Source organism: Centruroides sculpturatus, unplaced genomic scaffold, assembly GCF_000671375.1.
Source record: "Centruroides sculpturatus isolate CEXI.00-Female unplaced genomic scaffold, Cexi_2.0 scaffold554, whole genome shotgun sequence".
Classification (NCBI taxonomy): Eukaryota; Metazoa; Arthropoda; class Arachnida; order Scorpiones; family Buthidae; genus Centruroides; species Centruroides sculpturatus.
Genome location: NW_019384851.1, coordinates 115710 through 133249, shown reverse-complemented (window position 1 = coordinate 133249; position 17540 = coordinate 115710). Strand labels below are relative to the sequence as shown.

The 17540-nt window shown below is 26.4% G+C and overlaps 1 protein-coding gene across 1 annotated transcript; it reads right to left on the bottom strand.

Moving 5' to 3' along the window:
• Positions 1-6600: 6600 nt before the first annotated feature.
• Positions 6601-16515, bottom strand: LOC111630493 (deoxyribose-phosphate aldolase-like). The gene is made up of 6 exons (XM_023374602.1): positions 16283-16515; positions 15173-15225; positions 13283-13377; positions 11226-11373; positions 8771-9001; positions 6601-6770 (listed from the first exon to the last, which is right to left on the bottom strand). Exons 2-6 carry the CDS (start codon positions 15201-15203, stop codon positions 6616-6618), a joined length of 660 nt encoding a protein of 219 aa, XP_023230370.1. The 5' UTR covers positions 15204-15225; positions 16283-16515; the 3' UTR covers positions 6601-6615.
• Positions 16516-17540: the final 1025 nt, after the last annotated feature.

Genomic DNA, 17540 nt, shown 5'->3' with positions numbered 1-17540 from the left:
TATTGAGGCATTCTGTATATATGATATATCTCATTATATATAAATTAGAGCCTTAGTTATATAAGTCACAGTATATCTTAAAATCTTAAAAATACAGAAACAAAAGAATTTTAAATGCTTGTTCTTGTGTAATCTATTAAGATAGTTCTTAACCTTGGAAATCATAACCTTGGATTGTTTTTTTACCCTTTCCGCCCTGTGGGCACTAAGACGTCCTTTTTCAAGTCCATCGTGGGTTCAGCCAGGTCCACAATGGGATGGCCGGGTGATGAGAAACAAAAACCCGACAAATCCGGGACCATCCCTGAGATTTTTCCAAATACCGGGATCTCCCAGCGAATCCGGGAGAGTTGACAACCTATGTTCATATTGAACTGGAATTCAATATTGAAATCTAAATCCAATATGTAAAGCATTTCAGTTCCATTGCGGACAAAAAATTACGGCACTTTCTCGTAGAAACCGATATATTTTCACTCCACCACTCATTACACGAACTTTTACTGAAATTCAATTTTAAATTTATTTCATTTTACAATAATTTGCAGCAATCTAAATATTATTTACGAACCCTTGAAAATTTAATTTTTTTAACAGTATAATCAATTTAAATCTAGCTTCTAAGTACCCGCCTACGTCTATCATAGGACCGAGTAAAGTACAGTATACTGTATTTATAATAAAGTAAAAACAAATTACGAAAAGTAATGGCGATATGNTATAACATTCCATAGTCTTACAATAAACGACCGTAACCAGTTATAATAAGTGATAAGGCTATTGTTTTTTCGCATACATCTCGTGTATCTGTCATTCACGCTTTATGCTTTCGTTGCAGAAATAAGTAACTTCTAATCTGCAAAACGCCATTTATTTTTTTATAAATAGATCATTTTCTAGATAAAAATTTGTAATCTTCCTTTAAAAGTAAATTTTTCAAGGATTTTATATGACTAGACTACTTATAATCGTTACTATACTGTGTATAATTTCACTTACATTTAAATAGAAAGGTAATAAATAATTATTTTTTATTGTAAATTTGTTATCTGGAAGTTTATTATAGATCCATTACTTCAAATTCTAGAGAAATTCGAATTACAAGAGTTGAACTTTTATTGTAAATCCATTGTTCTAGAGTTTAAATCCGTTACTCCTGAAATTTTATTGTAAATTTATTACAAGTCGTCGATAGAATTTTCAAGAGTTTCTCTACTTGAAAGTAAGAGAAAAGTGCTTCATGTCAAGTGCCAAACATTACTCATTCAATAATGGACGTCGACGTTTACTCTAAAGAACTGTTTGTTTCTAAATCACTTACAATATTGTAACATGTAAATTGACTTGTAAATTATATACGGATCTTAAAATAGCAAATTTTCATTTATTGTAACTGAGAAACCAAATAAAAAAATCAATTTTTTTAGATTAAAAAAAAACGTAATTTTCATCATAATTTGTTTTAAAATGCTATTTTGTAATTACTTTTTGCGATTTTAAATTGTAAAATAACATTAAATACACTGCAAAAAATATTGTTTACTATAAATATATTGTTTTTTTTTAAAGTTCATGAGTTGTCGTAAACATTTTTATCTAAATTTTTTGGATTCTAAGAGGGCAAAAGTGCCTGTAAAAAATATATCGTCATGTTTATGAGAATAATCAACGAAATGTCATAACTTACAGACACAATTTTGCTTTGTTTTTTAATAAAAATGTGTCAGAAATTGTGTCATTTTTTTAGATAAAAATAAATATTTTAGCATTAAAAATTATTTANGTAAGCCTTACGGAAAAGGTTACCGTAAAGAACTCTGCTTCTATTTATACCATTTTAGATGCAGTTTTTTCCATTTTTGATTGCGTTTTAATAGAGTACGTCAACAGAATATACACTAAGAAGGGATTTTTCGATATTCCCCTTGCGGGGGAGAGAGACAGGATTAAGGCTTACTCTGAAAAACTTGGCTTCTATTATACTATTTTAGATGCGGGTTTTTGCGTTTTTGATTGCATTTTAATAGGATACATCAACAGAATGTACACTAAGAAGGGATTTTTTGATATTCTCCCCGCGAGGGAGAGAGACAGGATTAAGGCTTACTCTGAAAAACTTGGCTTCTATTATACTATTTTAGATGTGGGTTTTTGAGTTTTTGATTGCGTTTTAATAGGGTACGTCAACAGAATGTACACTAAGAAAAACTTTTTCGAAAAATTTTCCCCCACTGGGGAAGTGTTATACATTTATAATAGATACATTTTGAGCCACAACAAGGCGGGATCTGCTAGTCTGCTAGTGGCGGGATCTGCTAGTCTTATGATAAAATTGATTGACATTTTATTAGATTATGTTTTAATTGCAGTATACAATCTGAATATCTACAACAAAACAACTATATACAAATACTTTTAGCATGTTGAGGTATTTTATTTATTTGTTAATTTTTATCAAATGCAATCATTACACTGACAAACAAAACAGTAATATTCTTCCTAATATTTCATTGATTTTTTTCTATAAGCAATATATCCATGCAATGTGCATATATACATAATATTTAAGAAGATCCATTTATGAGTATTCATTAGCACTTTATAATAATGATATTATGCAGAGAGCTTTAACAAGATTTGACTGTTTGCTGTCCTTGCCCTATCTATATACAATCACAAACCCTGCACTATGGTCTTCCAGATTACTCTAGTTTCTGACATTGCATTCTCAGTTTATTTATTTATTTTTTATTCCACTATACACTTGCAATTATACAAATTTATTTTCTAGTCCTTATAATTAAAATTTTTATTATATACATTCTGGCTTGAGCTTTTGTACAGATAGGAATTCTGTGGCTACCCAGTTTTTCCTTCCTCTCCTTGCCATGTACAGTACATAAGATTTGTTCTGGTATGTGTAGAAAAATACTTTGTATACTTATGAATAAATGCATATGGAATAATCATAGTCTAGGTAATTTTTACTCATTCTCTCATACAAACTTAAATAAACAATGACTAAATAAATAAAAACTGAATAGGTTTATCCGTGCATATATAATTTAATAATAAACAGATTTAATAACAGTTATATAATGTATAAAAAATATCTTTCATTTATGCTATGTAACTAAAAAATTATGATATTTAAGAAAAAACTTGTATGAAAGATATAGATTAAAATTGAAATTTACCCAAGAGTACAAAAGATGTAAATATATGTGTTCCTGTGTAAAAATTCAAGCAGATAAAAATCTCTCAAGCTAAAAATATAAGTCAAACAATAAAAGTTTATATAAAATAAATTTCATGCAAATAACCAAAATTTCATGCAAATAAAAAAACTGCCTTCAGGCATTGATGAGGTTTTATAATATAACATACTATTGACCAAATGCTTTCATTAAGTTTCACTTCTAACATCTTTAGGATGAAGAACAAAAATTTTAAAAACTTTTGTAGCACATTTAACTATGCAAACAATACAGTAAAAAGTTTATGACTAAATATATATGAGCTTTGGGAACATTTATTCAGTAATTATTGTTTATTCTGAATAGGTTTAAAAATATAAATTGTTCCTCTATTTGTCTTTAAATATTCAAACATTATTTAAATTTTTGAAAAGACACTAAATGAGAACTTTAATTGTAAAATACTTATTTATAATTTTCTTCTGTCATACTAAATGTTAATTATTTTATTTTTCAATCCAAAAGAATTTTCAACTAATATATAGTCAGACCTGTCTCAAGTCAAAACTCAAAACTTTTGAACTGAAACTTTTGAGGTATAAAAAAATTTTGTAGAAAAAAATTGATATTTTTAAAAATTTCAAATATTTAATGAAATTTAAAAAGCATTAAATTATGTAAAATTAAATTTAGTTAAATAACAAATAAAAGAAAATCTGTTTATTTAAAAAAAATTAATATATATGTTTTCTTTAATTTATGAAGTGCGATTATTTTTAATTATACTTAAAGATAAAACATTTTTACCATAATCCTCTAATCTTTTGATTGCTGCTGGAAATTAATATTTTTTGTGCTTTCATCAATTCAAAATTATAAACAACTTCTGATTTATAGCTTAAGATCTATTTATGTTACTTCTCATAATTTATCCTTCCTTATAATTATCAATATTAGAATTAGATGCAGATGCAGTTTAATTGTTTAAGTGATGATGTTGCTTAAAACTATGAAGCCATCATGAGAAAACGTTATGCTTTGATGTTCAGTTTACTTGATAAGTTTTCCCTCTTTTCAGTGATCATTAAGTCACTAATTAATTGTTAAATTAATTAATTAGTGACTTACTAGTTAATTAATTTAATTATAAACTAATTAATTGTTTTAGAAAAATGAAAATGTAATAGTTACAAGTAATTGTTAAACTTTCATCTTTCTAAAACTATCCTGAGATGCAAGCTGCTTATTTTTAAATCATCAATAAATTGTTTCAAACTTCATATAGAAAGATAGAAAAAAGCTGAGAATTTAAATTCTTTGACTGTTCAAACTGCAAGTTCTTTGTGATTGAGATGCAATTCAGACCTATGCTTCTGCTAAAGTAATCTTTTTTGATCCTAAGATAACAATATTACTTTTGTTATTGTATTATATAACAGAGAAAAAGTATAGCAATTGATCAATGATCCCAAGATTTTAACATTTTTGGATTTGGAGGACTTTGAAAGATCAAGAAGTGCAAAAAATTTGGAAGTTTTTTCTTTGTGTGTGTGTCTGGAGGGGGGCATGATTTTGTTCACCTACTTTGAAGCTTAATAATTCCTGTATCTTTTGTAGGGAGGTTTGTACATTAGGGGAATTGATGCTATTAAATTTTGGTGGTTAAATGTCAAGGGATATAGAGAAATGTCAATGGGAGATAGAGGGGAGTCATATATCATATCTCAAGTAGGGTTGGACTTAAATAAATAATAAATAAATCTTCATTTATTTATTATTTAGCATTTACAATTTTTTATAAAACTCATCCCTATCTCAAAATTCATCCTTTTGTCATTTTATAATAATTAACTATATAAAAAGTGTTTAAAATAAAATACAGTAGAGCATCGTTTATCTGAAAGAATTCCAGTTGGCACATTTAAATTTGGTGCTGCAATCTTTGGCAATGTCTTGGGCTACTCAAATATTTTACGTTTTTGATACTAAATTAACTTCTGAAGTATTATTTTTTATTGTTTTTATATTTTTCAATATATTTATTTTGTTTGTACAAAATAAAGAAATAATTTTTAACGATACAATAGCCACGATTATTATTTTAAAAAGTTTACGTTAGGCTTAACATTGACGAAAATTCACGCAACGGAGAAAAATTTCAGGATGGGATAGGTTAATGTATTTTTTCGTACATAATCGGTTATCCGAAAAATAAGTTATCCGAACAACCCAGTCCCCAACTGATTCGGATAAACGACGCTCTACTGTATAACAGATGGCACTACATAATGTTTTAATTGTTGTTGCTGAGAAAGTTAGGAAACTCATTGCTGAATTTCATATGTACGCAATATGTTTTTCATCTGTGCTACCCAAAAGCAAAAAGCTCTATCTTCAAAACAACTGAAAATCAAGTTGCACATTTATAGATTAAAAGATAAATGTGCAATTTGGAAAGTGCATGCAAGTGCAAGTATATATCTATTAAAGAACACTAAGCATGAAGCCTAATTTTGTATCCTTTATCAATACCGTCCAATATTGTACGAAAAATGTTCTATATGGTTGCATGAAAAACGTTTTTCGTGCAGAATATTGTAGAATGGAGATAGAGCCTTTTGCTTTTGAGCATTAAATCTTTCTTTCCTATATCTAAAGTGTAGTAGGCTAATAACATTAGTTACAAAGATGTTTTATAAATAAAATGCTAAAAATATATTTATAGTCATACTAAGACAATCCTTATGTTCTTCAAAATAAAACTAAAGCTAATCCATTTCATGATGACTGGTGGTGTCATCAAGTGTGACTATATAGCATTGTATATTATACACTGGAATAGCAAGTAAATGCAACTTTATACTTTTCAGAGGTGTGATTTTAGTAAAATTGATTAATAAAAAAATGGGACTAGCCAGTTTAAGACAAAGCATGACTTTACAGAGAGTAACCTTGGACAAGTCAACTATATAAATATATACAAAGTTTATTTTTTAATCTTCATACATTTATGTTATCAACTATTATAGCATATCAACATTTATAGCTGTACATTGTAACAGACCAAAAACATTTAAAGACTTTTTGCATTTCATTCTCATTTCGTCAAAAATTATTCTTTAATTTAAAAATATTTTATCTCTGAAATTAGTTCAGATAAAGTGAAAAATACCTAATATTAGATAGAGAATAATGTTTACAAAATACAAATTTGCAAGATTGTCTACCTAAATATTTGAAACTCAATATGAAATTTTGTGAAAAATCACTATATAATAGTACAATATCAATAATACACATTATTTGATGAGACTAAAATCATTATAAAAAAATAAACTCTCTCACAATAAGATGATTGTAGGAATTAATTTGAAAAATTATACTTCTGTAATTATAAAAATTCTAACAAGTACAAAATTTATTTTAAATCTATTAAAAACTTACCAGCCATCATACAAGTCATACTTGCAATATATATATTTGAAAAAGTTCCCAGTTCTCCTGTAGCAAGAATTGTCTTTAAATGAGCATCTCCACAAGCATTTTTCATTAGTTTAATCTCATTATAAATTCCTAAAATAATTTATAAAAAAAAAAATCTTTTATATTTTTTCTTAAGAGTCAGTCAATGTAAAAATAAATTCAGATTTTTCTTATAAAATGCATTTATTATAAAAATTAATATTTTAAGCAATTTCAATCATCTTCAAATTCTATTGTTTCAATATAAAAAAAGTTTAAAACTTTTTTGAACTTATTCTTATACTACAGCAATTCAATTAGAACGATAGAATGTGAACAAAGTAATTGAAATTGCCTAAAATATTTGCTCATATAATAAAATACATCTTAAAATAAGTCATTGCATTTTCAGAAGACTCAAACAATCTAAAAAATGAATAAATAAAATAAATTCAAACTTTTTGACTTGACTCAGAAACTAATAAATTATATTAGTAATATAAAAGGAACAACTGCTAATAGCATTTTTTAAAAGGGCAAATAATTTGTGTATGTCTGCTAATAAAAATAGTTTTTTGTAATTAATTATGCTTCTATGTCCTTAATACTATTGTAAATTATTTGCAATACAAATTATCTTTGTATCTTCTCAATTATACCAGTATAATAAGTCCTATTAATATCCATCCTAGTAAACAATAATAATTTACAATAGTTGTTTGATAGTAAACCAGATGGAAGTTACAAAAAAGTTTAACTTTTTACATTTTATGCAATGCCAGAAAGATTTTTTTTACCAAATTCACACGTGTAGATAGGAAAAAACCTTAAAAGATATTGGTTCTGATATGTATTTTTGTGTTCTTAAGGTATTAAAATTGGACAAATTGTAAAGACTTCAATTTACTTAATTGTGCATGTCTTCTAACTATGAATATTTTTCTGATAATGTTTTTCCAGAAAATCAACCAAACCCAGTATCAAACTTAAACTTTTATTTAGTCTTTTACCAAATTCAATAGTGATTTATGTCAGGTATTCTTTTTTTTGGAAAGCTATTATCAGTTGTTCTTATTACTTTGTTCTACTATTAGTTGTTCCTATTATAATTCCACTTTGTTCTATTCTTAATATTCAAAAATTGAAAAATTAAACTGTTAAATAAAATAATTGACATATAAACAATTCTAAATATTGAAAATTGAATGAAAATATGATGGAAGAATCTAATAAAATCAAATTCATTGAATTCTTTTATGAANAATAAATAAAATTATTTTCAGATTAAAATTTTATGAATATACTTTTACTACTCTTAAAAGTAAATTTTATGAATATAGTTTAACTAATCTTGAAAATTTTGCAGAGTTATAAGACAGTTATAGAATGACATGATAAAATGAAACAGTCGAGTAGATAATCATTTTTTACAACTGATTCAAAGATGCAAAGACTGGTTAAACTGAAGGAATTTAATTTGGACCATTATATGAGATGATCCAACAGCCTTCAAAGACCATTAAATACAAACCAAACACACATTTAACGTTGGATTTAAACATTTTTGATGTCAAATGTGTGCATGACTTTTTTTACTTCTTATTCCAAAGTATTATTGAAAGAGTTGAAATGTTGAATTAACTGAAAATACATCAAATTTTGCCTTACTTAGAGTAAACAATTAACAAATATGGTCATAAACGAATATGGTTTGAATATTTGCAAATTACAATTTATCTTCCAGAATGAATACAAATAAAAAGAAAGCAGTATGTAATTATCATGGAAACAGAATAATTAAGAAATAATCTATTCATTTTACATAAAAGGAATAATCCTCAATAAATGAAAAACTTAAAGAAAAAAAAAAGCAATTGTATTGTTTTTATTTATTAGTGATTCATATAGTCATAACCATAAGGCAATAATTTAATAATTTATTTAGGTATAATGTAATATTATTACAGTGTCATTACAATGGGAATTTCCATAGATTTTGATAGTTTTAGTGTATCATAATGTGTTCTTTTAGCATAAATGGTGAAAAAGAATAGACAGAATGTGAAATAAAGTATGTATTCCACTTATAAAGACTATAAATACAAACATACCTTTCCAATTCCCAGTAAGTGCATATGAACGATTAATAACTACATCTATTTCTGATGCACCATTATCTATGGCTGATTTTATTTCTTCTAGTCTTGTATTTAATAAATATTGTCCACTTGGAAATCCTGTTGCAACTGATGCAATTGGAATTTCTATCCCTAATGATTTAAATGTTTCATAAGCATCATGTACTCTTGCAGGATAAACACAGACAGCAGCAACTGATATATCTATAAAGAAAGTTTTATAAGATCAATTATTAAATAATTTTACAATAGGTAAAAGAGAATTAGAGAATATTTTATATTTCATTGTATTATATTCACATGAATACAATTTTTATTTAAGATTGAATACTTTAATAAAATTGAAGCAATTTCATTTCATTTATTACATACAATTTTCTATTTAAATCTCAATACTTCTAAAATGAGAAGGAAAATAAAATTTTTAATTTAAGTATTATTTACTTAGTAATACTGTTTATGAATAAATCACAGTTTTGAATTCATTCCTTTCCATGAATAAGAATGAAATGATTTACTCTATTTATTCAAACTATTAGTCTTCAGTGGTATGTGTGCAAGAACCTTGACAAGCCCACACAAGGTCCATTTTATATAAGTTCATATAATGTAAATCTATATCACACAATACTCAATATGTATAGTATTGGGTATTGTGCATAGCAATGGTCAAACAAGCTATCACAATCTATTGATTGATTTTGGTCAGTTACTTTGCCAATCACCTTAATAATGGTTAATTGTTAATATCATTCAAAATAGGAAGTATGTTTATGTAAGCATGCTATGTGAATGAGATATCTTATTCCCATAACATGCTTACCGTGGTATCTATGAGGAAGTAATTCCAAGACCCCTTATGGATACTAATATCTGTGTATGCACAAGTCTCTTATATAAAATGGCATAGTATTTGCATATAAACTATTGCATTCTCCTATATACTTTAAATCATTTCTAAATTAACAAGATTAGATCTCTTGATCTCCAGATTAATAATACTGCATACAATGCAAATACTATGTAAATAGTTATTATATTGTATTGTTTAGGAAAGATTGTCAAGAAAAAGTCTATACTTGTTAGGATGGGCATATGAATCGGAGAGCAAGGAAGCAATTGCCCTCCCAAATTTGGACAAAACAATGAAGAAAATTCAAGAAAAGCAAGAACAAAACAAACCAGACAGAGAAATCAAAAAGGTTAACAAATTATCAGAGATGGAAAATTAAAAATTGGTGATTAATTAATATAAATATATTACCAATTTTTAAGAATTTAAAAATTAAAGACAAACTCTATCAATACCTTTTTATTTTTACTGTTATATTTTGACAGACTGTCTTCAATTTTGACTAATATAAAAATTACCATCTAGTGAATTTTGTACAAATCAATTCCCTCTACTTCCTTAACCAGTGTCACCATGCATCCATGATCTTTAGTACAAATGCACCAATCATAGACCTAACTGTATAGTGCATGACAGCAACAATGTAACATTTTCAATATTTAGATTCCTTTTGCTTAATGACCTGAAAGAGGAATACATACCATAAAACATAGAATTAAAATACAAGCAAATTCAAGTTTTGCTTTTTGGAATATTCTGGATTTTTCCAAAATATTTTCAGTCTGGATACAGAGGGCTAATGGTATAAAAAAATTATTCAATAATTTTAGACTATAAATTTAAGTACAAAAGTACTGTATATAAGTGAGGTACAAATGCAAGCAAAGTTTTAAATGTTTGTATCCAATGAATATTTGAAATAACACCTGCACTTTTGCCTCACTAACTATGAAACTTTTTTAGGTATGTTATTGCAAGATATAGTGTATCATGCATCAAACATACAATAAACAGTTATAGAAAAAAAATTATTTGTATAATTTGTATAGACACACCTATCATAGAGCTAACTAAATAATTCATAACAGCAATAATATAACACATCATCATTGAAAAAAATTAATTCTTAATAAATAAAGAAATTTCAATTTTCTAGAACTTATTGCATTATGTATGATATAGATGTTAGATTGTAAAAAAGTTTTCTGTATCTGGAATAGATCACAGTGTCTAAAAGTTTGGTGAAAAGTATAAATCTAGAAATAAAAATTTAAAATTAAATAATTCTCATAATTTTATAAATTTATTAAAGTGTATGTAGTGCCCAATATCACCAGCATTGCATCACTAGAGTTCAAATTGAGAATGAAAAGTTTTCAAACAGAATTTAAACAGGGGGAAAAATTTGGCTCTTCAATTTATATGAGAATTGTTTTGCATTGCAGTTATTGATAAAGAGTGTTCTAGAATTACAAAGTTTATTCTATGAAATTATAGAATATTTTATAGTTACATGTATTCTGGCCAGAAATAAATATACCATATATACATTACAGTGTATTTATAAAAACTTACTTCTGTTATCCATATTAATTTTTTTCAGCACATTGTGACAAATAGGATTTACAGCCTTATGACAGAGTCGTTGAACATTGGAAAAAGTATCATCACTATTTAACGTTGTCAAATCAATACATGTGACTGCTTTTAGTAGCCACGCAATCTATTTTATAAAGTAAAACAATAACTTTTAAGAATACAATAATATTGCAATAAAATATGTGTATTGTTTAAATATAAATACTTTTAATTTATGAAAAAAGAATGACCATATGGCTGAAGCAATAAATGTATCACACTGTTATTTTTAGGAATCTGGTTCAAATCTGGATCAAAACTATAGTCTTCAAAACTTTTCATGGAAAGTTTTATTTGAATGTTTTGGACTAATTCCCTCATTACCCAGATTTCTCCTTTTTTTGTCTCTATAGCTTATTATTAATATGATAAAAATCATCCTTTTAAGGATCAAAAAAGTAAAAAATTATAATAGAATATTAACTTTACTTCAAAATTACCTACTTTAATAATTGAATTAATTTTTAACATTGCATATTAATTCTACAGTATAAAGCAATTTTAGTAATCATACAATTTAGTAATTATATAATGCGTAATTTTACAGTTATAAAATTTATTGTGGAAGTTGAAATTACTTTGATAATATGCATCATACATAAATACGGATATCAGATAAATACGGATATCAGTAAATACTAGATTTCAGTGAAATCTAGTATTTACTGAGACATAAAACTGTTTTAATTTCCATTTGGTCAGGATAATTTAAACACTAATTATATAATTTTTGTCTTTGCATTTTTTGATAAATAACATTCATCACAAGCTAGACAGGTTTAATAAATGAGATTGATCAGCATTGGGGTCAATCTGTGTAAATATTGAGGGAATGGGCCAATAACAATGGGTAAGAAAAATTTCTCATTGTTGGGTTTTGAATAGAATTACAAAATAAGATGTATTTGTTGTGTACAGTACTTGTTTCTACTTTTAATTTTTGCAGTATGCTATCTAGTATCTATCTATATAAAATAAAAATACATTGGGGAAAACTGGCTGGTATAAAAATATTAGGGGGATATGTCCCCTCTGTCCTGTATGGATCAATGCCCATGTTGATCAACATAAGTGAAAAATAATAATTTGGGTCAGGTATTAATTTCCTTAAGATAAACTGTAAATAACTGGAACATAGATTCCTCACAACTGTATGATGTCATATTGTATAGCATTCATATACATTTTATTAAATGTTTTTAACCATTATTTTTAATTTAAAGCTCTTTGCTAATGTAAAATAAAATGTTTAAAAATTTACATTTATGAGATAATGAAGCAATATTAATACAATGTAATCAAATCATAAGTATATTTCATCAAGCATCACAAAATACAGAAAAGTTTAAATAATACATCTCAGTTAAAAGCTTTAGGTGTTTATTTAAAAGAACAAAAAAGAGAGTCAGCACACAACATTACCATAAAACAAGGCAGTTTTTCTATAATTAAACAATCTCAGTTGTTTAAATACAGATGAACAGCTAATCTATCCAATTCAGCAAACACATGGTTAATTAATTCAAAATAATTATTGCAAAACTAAATTATTTTATATTTTCAATTTTATAAGATGTTATATTACTGTTTCTTAAATTATCTGATCCATCAGCAGTTTTTTTCAATACACAAGTAATTGGTGCCATAATATCTATTTTTATAGTGCATAGCTTAAATAAATGAAACAATAATACAGTATGAAAAAAAAGATTTGTGAATAGAAAAGCTGATAGGAGCATCATAATGAAGTAAAGAATCCTGAGAAATGAATATAGCCCACACATGCTCATCTTATATGAAAGATTTTTCTAAAAACTCACTACAGAGTAGCAATGGACCTAGACTGAAGTTATACAAAATAACATTAGATAATAAATAATTATTTAAAATTTCAATTAAATCATAATAATAAAATTTGTTTCCATTATACACATTTTCATTATTTTATTTATACAAAAATTTATAACAAAGCAAACAAATCAAACACCACTTACTTCATAATTCTTTTTAACAGTTCTTCTTGTAGAAAGTGCATGCGCTTGTTGCTTTATTGCCAAATGATTAATAGGTTTAGTAGCTAAACCGATATCTACAATATTTTTTATAAAAAAATTATATTAGACTTTTTCAATTTTAAATAAACATAACATTATATTTTGACATTTTTAACTTTAATATTTTTATGAAATAGAATGATAATATTAAAAAGATTTTAAATTAGCCAAAGTCTTGATACATATTATTCATCACCAAACTATTATTAAAATATTTTAAATTACATTTTCAGAATTTGTTATGGTGATTATTATTACAGTAATATTTAAAGAAAAATTCCATTCAGAATGACTAATTATAAGTAACTGAATTTAATAAAATATTACTGTTAGTTCTGATTACTGAAGAAATTTATAAATGTAATTTTAAGTGTTTATTTAAAAGAACAAAAAAGAGAGTCAGCACACAACATTACATAAAACAAGGCAGTTTTTCTATAATTAAACAATCTCAGTTGTTTAAATACAGATGAACTGCTAATCTATCCAATTCAATACACATTCAATTCTTTAATTTGAAAAATTTTCATTTAAAATAATGAAATTCTGTTCTTGAAGTTAAGAGTATTTACAAAAATATATTAACATTTTCGAGTCTATCATTAAATCCTTTTACACAAACCACAGAAGACACAGTTACATTGGTTAGAAGATAAAACTTCTTTAAAAGACAAATAATAAAAGGTAAAAATTCACAATTAAAAATGATCAAACGCCAGCCTTTTATTGTAGGATCTGACATTTTTAACATTAAAAACATAAGAATCTTCTCACCAACTATCAAGTCCTTTTCCAAATTTTATAACTGGTTCATCCCTCTAGTGGTAGTTACGAGTCTATCATTTTCATTTGCATAAGTTCACAATGTTCAAAACATTTTTTTTATCTTTTATTATTTGTCTTTTAAAGAAGTTTTATCTTCTAACCAATGTAACTGTGTCTTCTGTGGTTTGTGTAAAAGGATTTAATGATAGACTCGAAAATGTTAATATATTTTTGTAAATAGTCTAACTTCAAGAATTAAAATATTGAAGAATGTCCTGAGTCAACATTGAACGTAATGAAATTCTGTTTGTGTATTGAAATCTATTGCTATTAAAATTACACTCTCAATTATACTTGAGTTTATTTATTAAAAATAATATTTCAATGAAGTGGGAATCTACTATTTTAAAAACAAACAAGTTTTTTTAGTTAAAATTATCTGTGCAATCCATATTAAAACAATCTGTTTAAAAGAAAATGCATTTGGAATGTTCCTCCAAAGTTTTTAGAATATTCCTCTTCAGTTTCTCCAGGATATTTTTTAATACATTCGAACATTAGAAATGCATTTTTCTTTAACTGGATTGTTTTAACATGGACTACATGGATAATTTTAACTAGGAAAACTTGTTTGTTTTTAAATAGAAGATTCCTGCATCATTGACAGAATTTTATAAATAAACTCAAATATAATTGAGAGTGTAATTTTAATTATAATTAAGAAAATTGTTGCAACAAAGAGTAGAATCTATTGCTATTGTTTCTGAACAGCACAGAGATTTGTCTCTCTAAATATATAGGTTGTTTGGGTCTCTCATCAGTCCTCATATAATCTTTGTTTTATAGCTGACAATCAAAATTATCAGACTATCATTTCTTCCCTTTTGGTCTATTATATCACAAATTGATAGTACATAATTCTTTAAAAATTTCTTTTTCTCAGTTAATAATTAATTAAGCAATTAAGAAAAAGAATTTATTATGTAAATACTTAATTACTTATATAATTCAATACCCATTAATAAATTTATTACTTTCTATTAAAATTATTTACAGTTCTCTTACCAAATTCAATTCCAGTATTTTTTCCTCCCATGTCTGTATTCAAAATATATTATCTGAAGTTTAAAAATAAATACATTATAGTATTTTTATTAAATATAATATTAAACTTATATATAATTTATAGATAATAGCTTTTTTTTTAATAATGATTCTGTATAGTATAACTAAAGAAGCAAACTCCTCCTCCCTCCTTTTCAGCACTCTTAGTCCCACTATCCCTGGGGTCAGTTTTTTTTTTTAATTTGGCTTCATTTTACAGCTAGAAGTTCTTCCTGTTACCAACTCTCCCTCTTTTAATCCAGACTTGGGACTTAACTGAGTCACCAGATTGTGGGTGGGGTCAAAACAGCAACACCTGTTAGAAGTTATCAGTGTGTTTGCTCCCTTTCATTCTTGACATAAATTTTAATTTTTCCATGTTCTTCTGATCATCATCTTCCATGTTAATAGTTAGCCATCATTAAAGTAGTCCCAAAAGCTGTTTTTAGGTCTTTGACTATTATAAGAACATAATTTTTGTCCAAAGATAACTATTACATGTTGATTCTAGACTTTGAGAGGAATTGTTCATCGAGTATGTTCAATAGTGGATCCAGAAATATTTAGAGATTGGTGCAAGAAAGAAAAAATATACCTTATAAAATTTTTACTACCCAAATTACCCAGCTTTACTTGAAAAAACCCCCCCAGAAGAGCAAATTTACAGGATGTGTAGTGTATAGGGGACATATTTGAGGATGGAATTAGGGAGGGAGTGGTAGAATGCAGCTGTGCTCTATGCAGTCCCCATAAATCTCCCTTGATTAAATCACATTCTCTAATTGAGAAATCCAAGACAATCTCATAGAAACTTTTTGTCACTATCAAAAACTGAGTTTAGTAGAAGTTACTTTTAGATAATTTGTGTATTATTCTAATATAGAAAAATGATCTAAAGCTAACTTCTACTGAAAACATTTACATGGATGGTTATAATCTATGTAATATTCCAAGTTTTATATAATGCATAATAAAATGCGAGAAAAAAATGTAATCTTTCTCAATAAAAACACAAAATATATTATTAAATTTAAATAATAATCAAATAAAATAAAATTAATATATATTTACATATGTTTTTTTAATTAAATAAATTCCTATTCAAAATTCAGTCACGTGCTTCTATTTTAAAAAATTAATCTATTTCTTATCAATTTTCTGATTTATCAAAGACGTCATCATTTATTCAAAATACGTATTTTCCATTTACTTTTACCACATTTAAAGTTTAAAAAAAGTAATAATCATTATTATTAATTCATTTTATAATTGCAAAATTTAAAAAGAATTAATAATAAAATATTGACAAAAGCTGTAGGAATAATTAATAATTTACTCGATAGATGGCATACATAAAGCCGACTAAATACGTACTCTACGACTAAACATCGTTAAATTATTGATTTATTATGAAAGATGCACTCGTTAATTAATAATTAATTTGGTTTTAAAAAATGCATTCTAATAATAATATAAAAACAAAAACGTTTGAGTTTTCATGTGAAATTATGCCATTGAAATTTTTCACTCATACATTCAAAGTATCATTTTATATGCAGGAAAATACGAATGCTGTCAATCATGTCGCCATCTTAATTCTCATTAAAATAAACTTTTGGCAATTCTAGTTATTCTAAACGGTAATAAACATCAATTTCATTCTTATAATCGGACATGACACCATTATCCAAAATAGCAATGAAGGCAAACTTGTATTTGTATTTTTTTTTAAATTATAAAATGCTTACAAACAAGCAGGATAAAAATTCAGGGTTTTCATCGTAAAAACGCTAAAGACAGAAATGAGAACTATCTTGCCATGTGGAACCCAAGCCCTGTCTTACAGAATTGTTGCAAGATGAACGGAATGTTTTTTATATGGCCGTGATAATACATTTGGAAGGTCAGTGGAAAAAAAACTAAATTGCTCTTCTGGAATAAAATGGCTGTATCCAGCTCTGGAGCAATTGACTAATTTTTAGCTAAATGCACTCTACAGGATCACTACTTCAGGATATATCGAATGTACTAACGTCCTATTTAATAGAGGACTTCATTTATGCTATCTTGGATTTTTGTAACTAAGGTCCGAAATTTTATGCATTTCAGTGGTGTGCCGTGACATTTGATGATAGGGAAGCTGTGTTTGTGTAAGAAGCCGACATCCAGGAACAATCAGTCAATTGCGCGTCAGTGATGGTCTAGGGTCCATTCGTATCATTTATTCGATAAGCTAGTAAAAACCGTAGACTTCTCTAAATGCATTTTTAATATCACAATTACATTCCAAATTGCTAACCACGATATAGAGCTAAGAACCACAATTAAA

Bases quoted from the DNA above. Each gene is read 5' to 3' on its own strand.
- LOC111630493 (XM_023374602.1), bottom strand. From the start codon at position 15,203: ATGGGAGGAAAAAATACTGGAATTGAATTTG. The intron at 11,374-13,282 runs GTAAGTGGTGTT...TTTATAAAATAG, and splicing joins CTGTTAAAAAGAATTATGAA to ATTGCGTGGCTACTAAAAGC. The intron at 6,771-8,770 runs GTATGTTTGTAT...AAATTATTTTAG, and splicing joins ACTTACTGGGAATTGGAAAG to GAATTTATAATGAGATTAAA.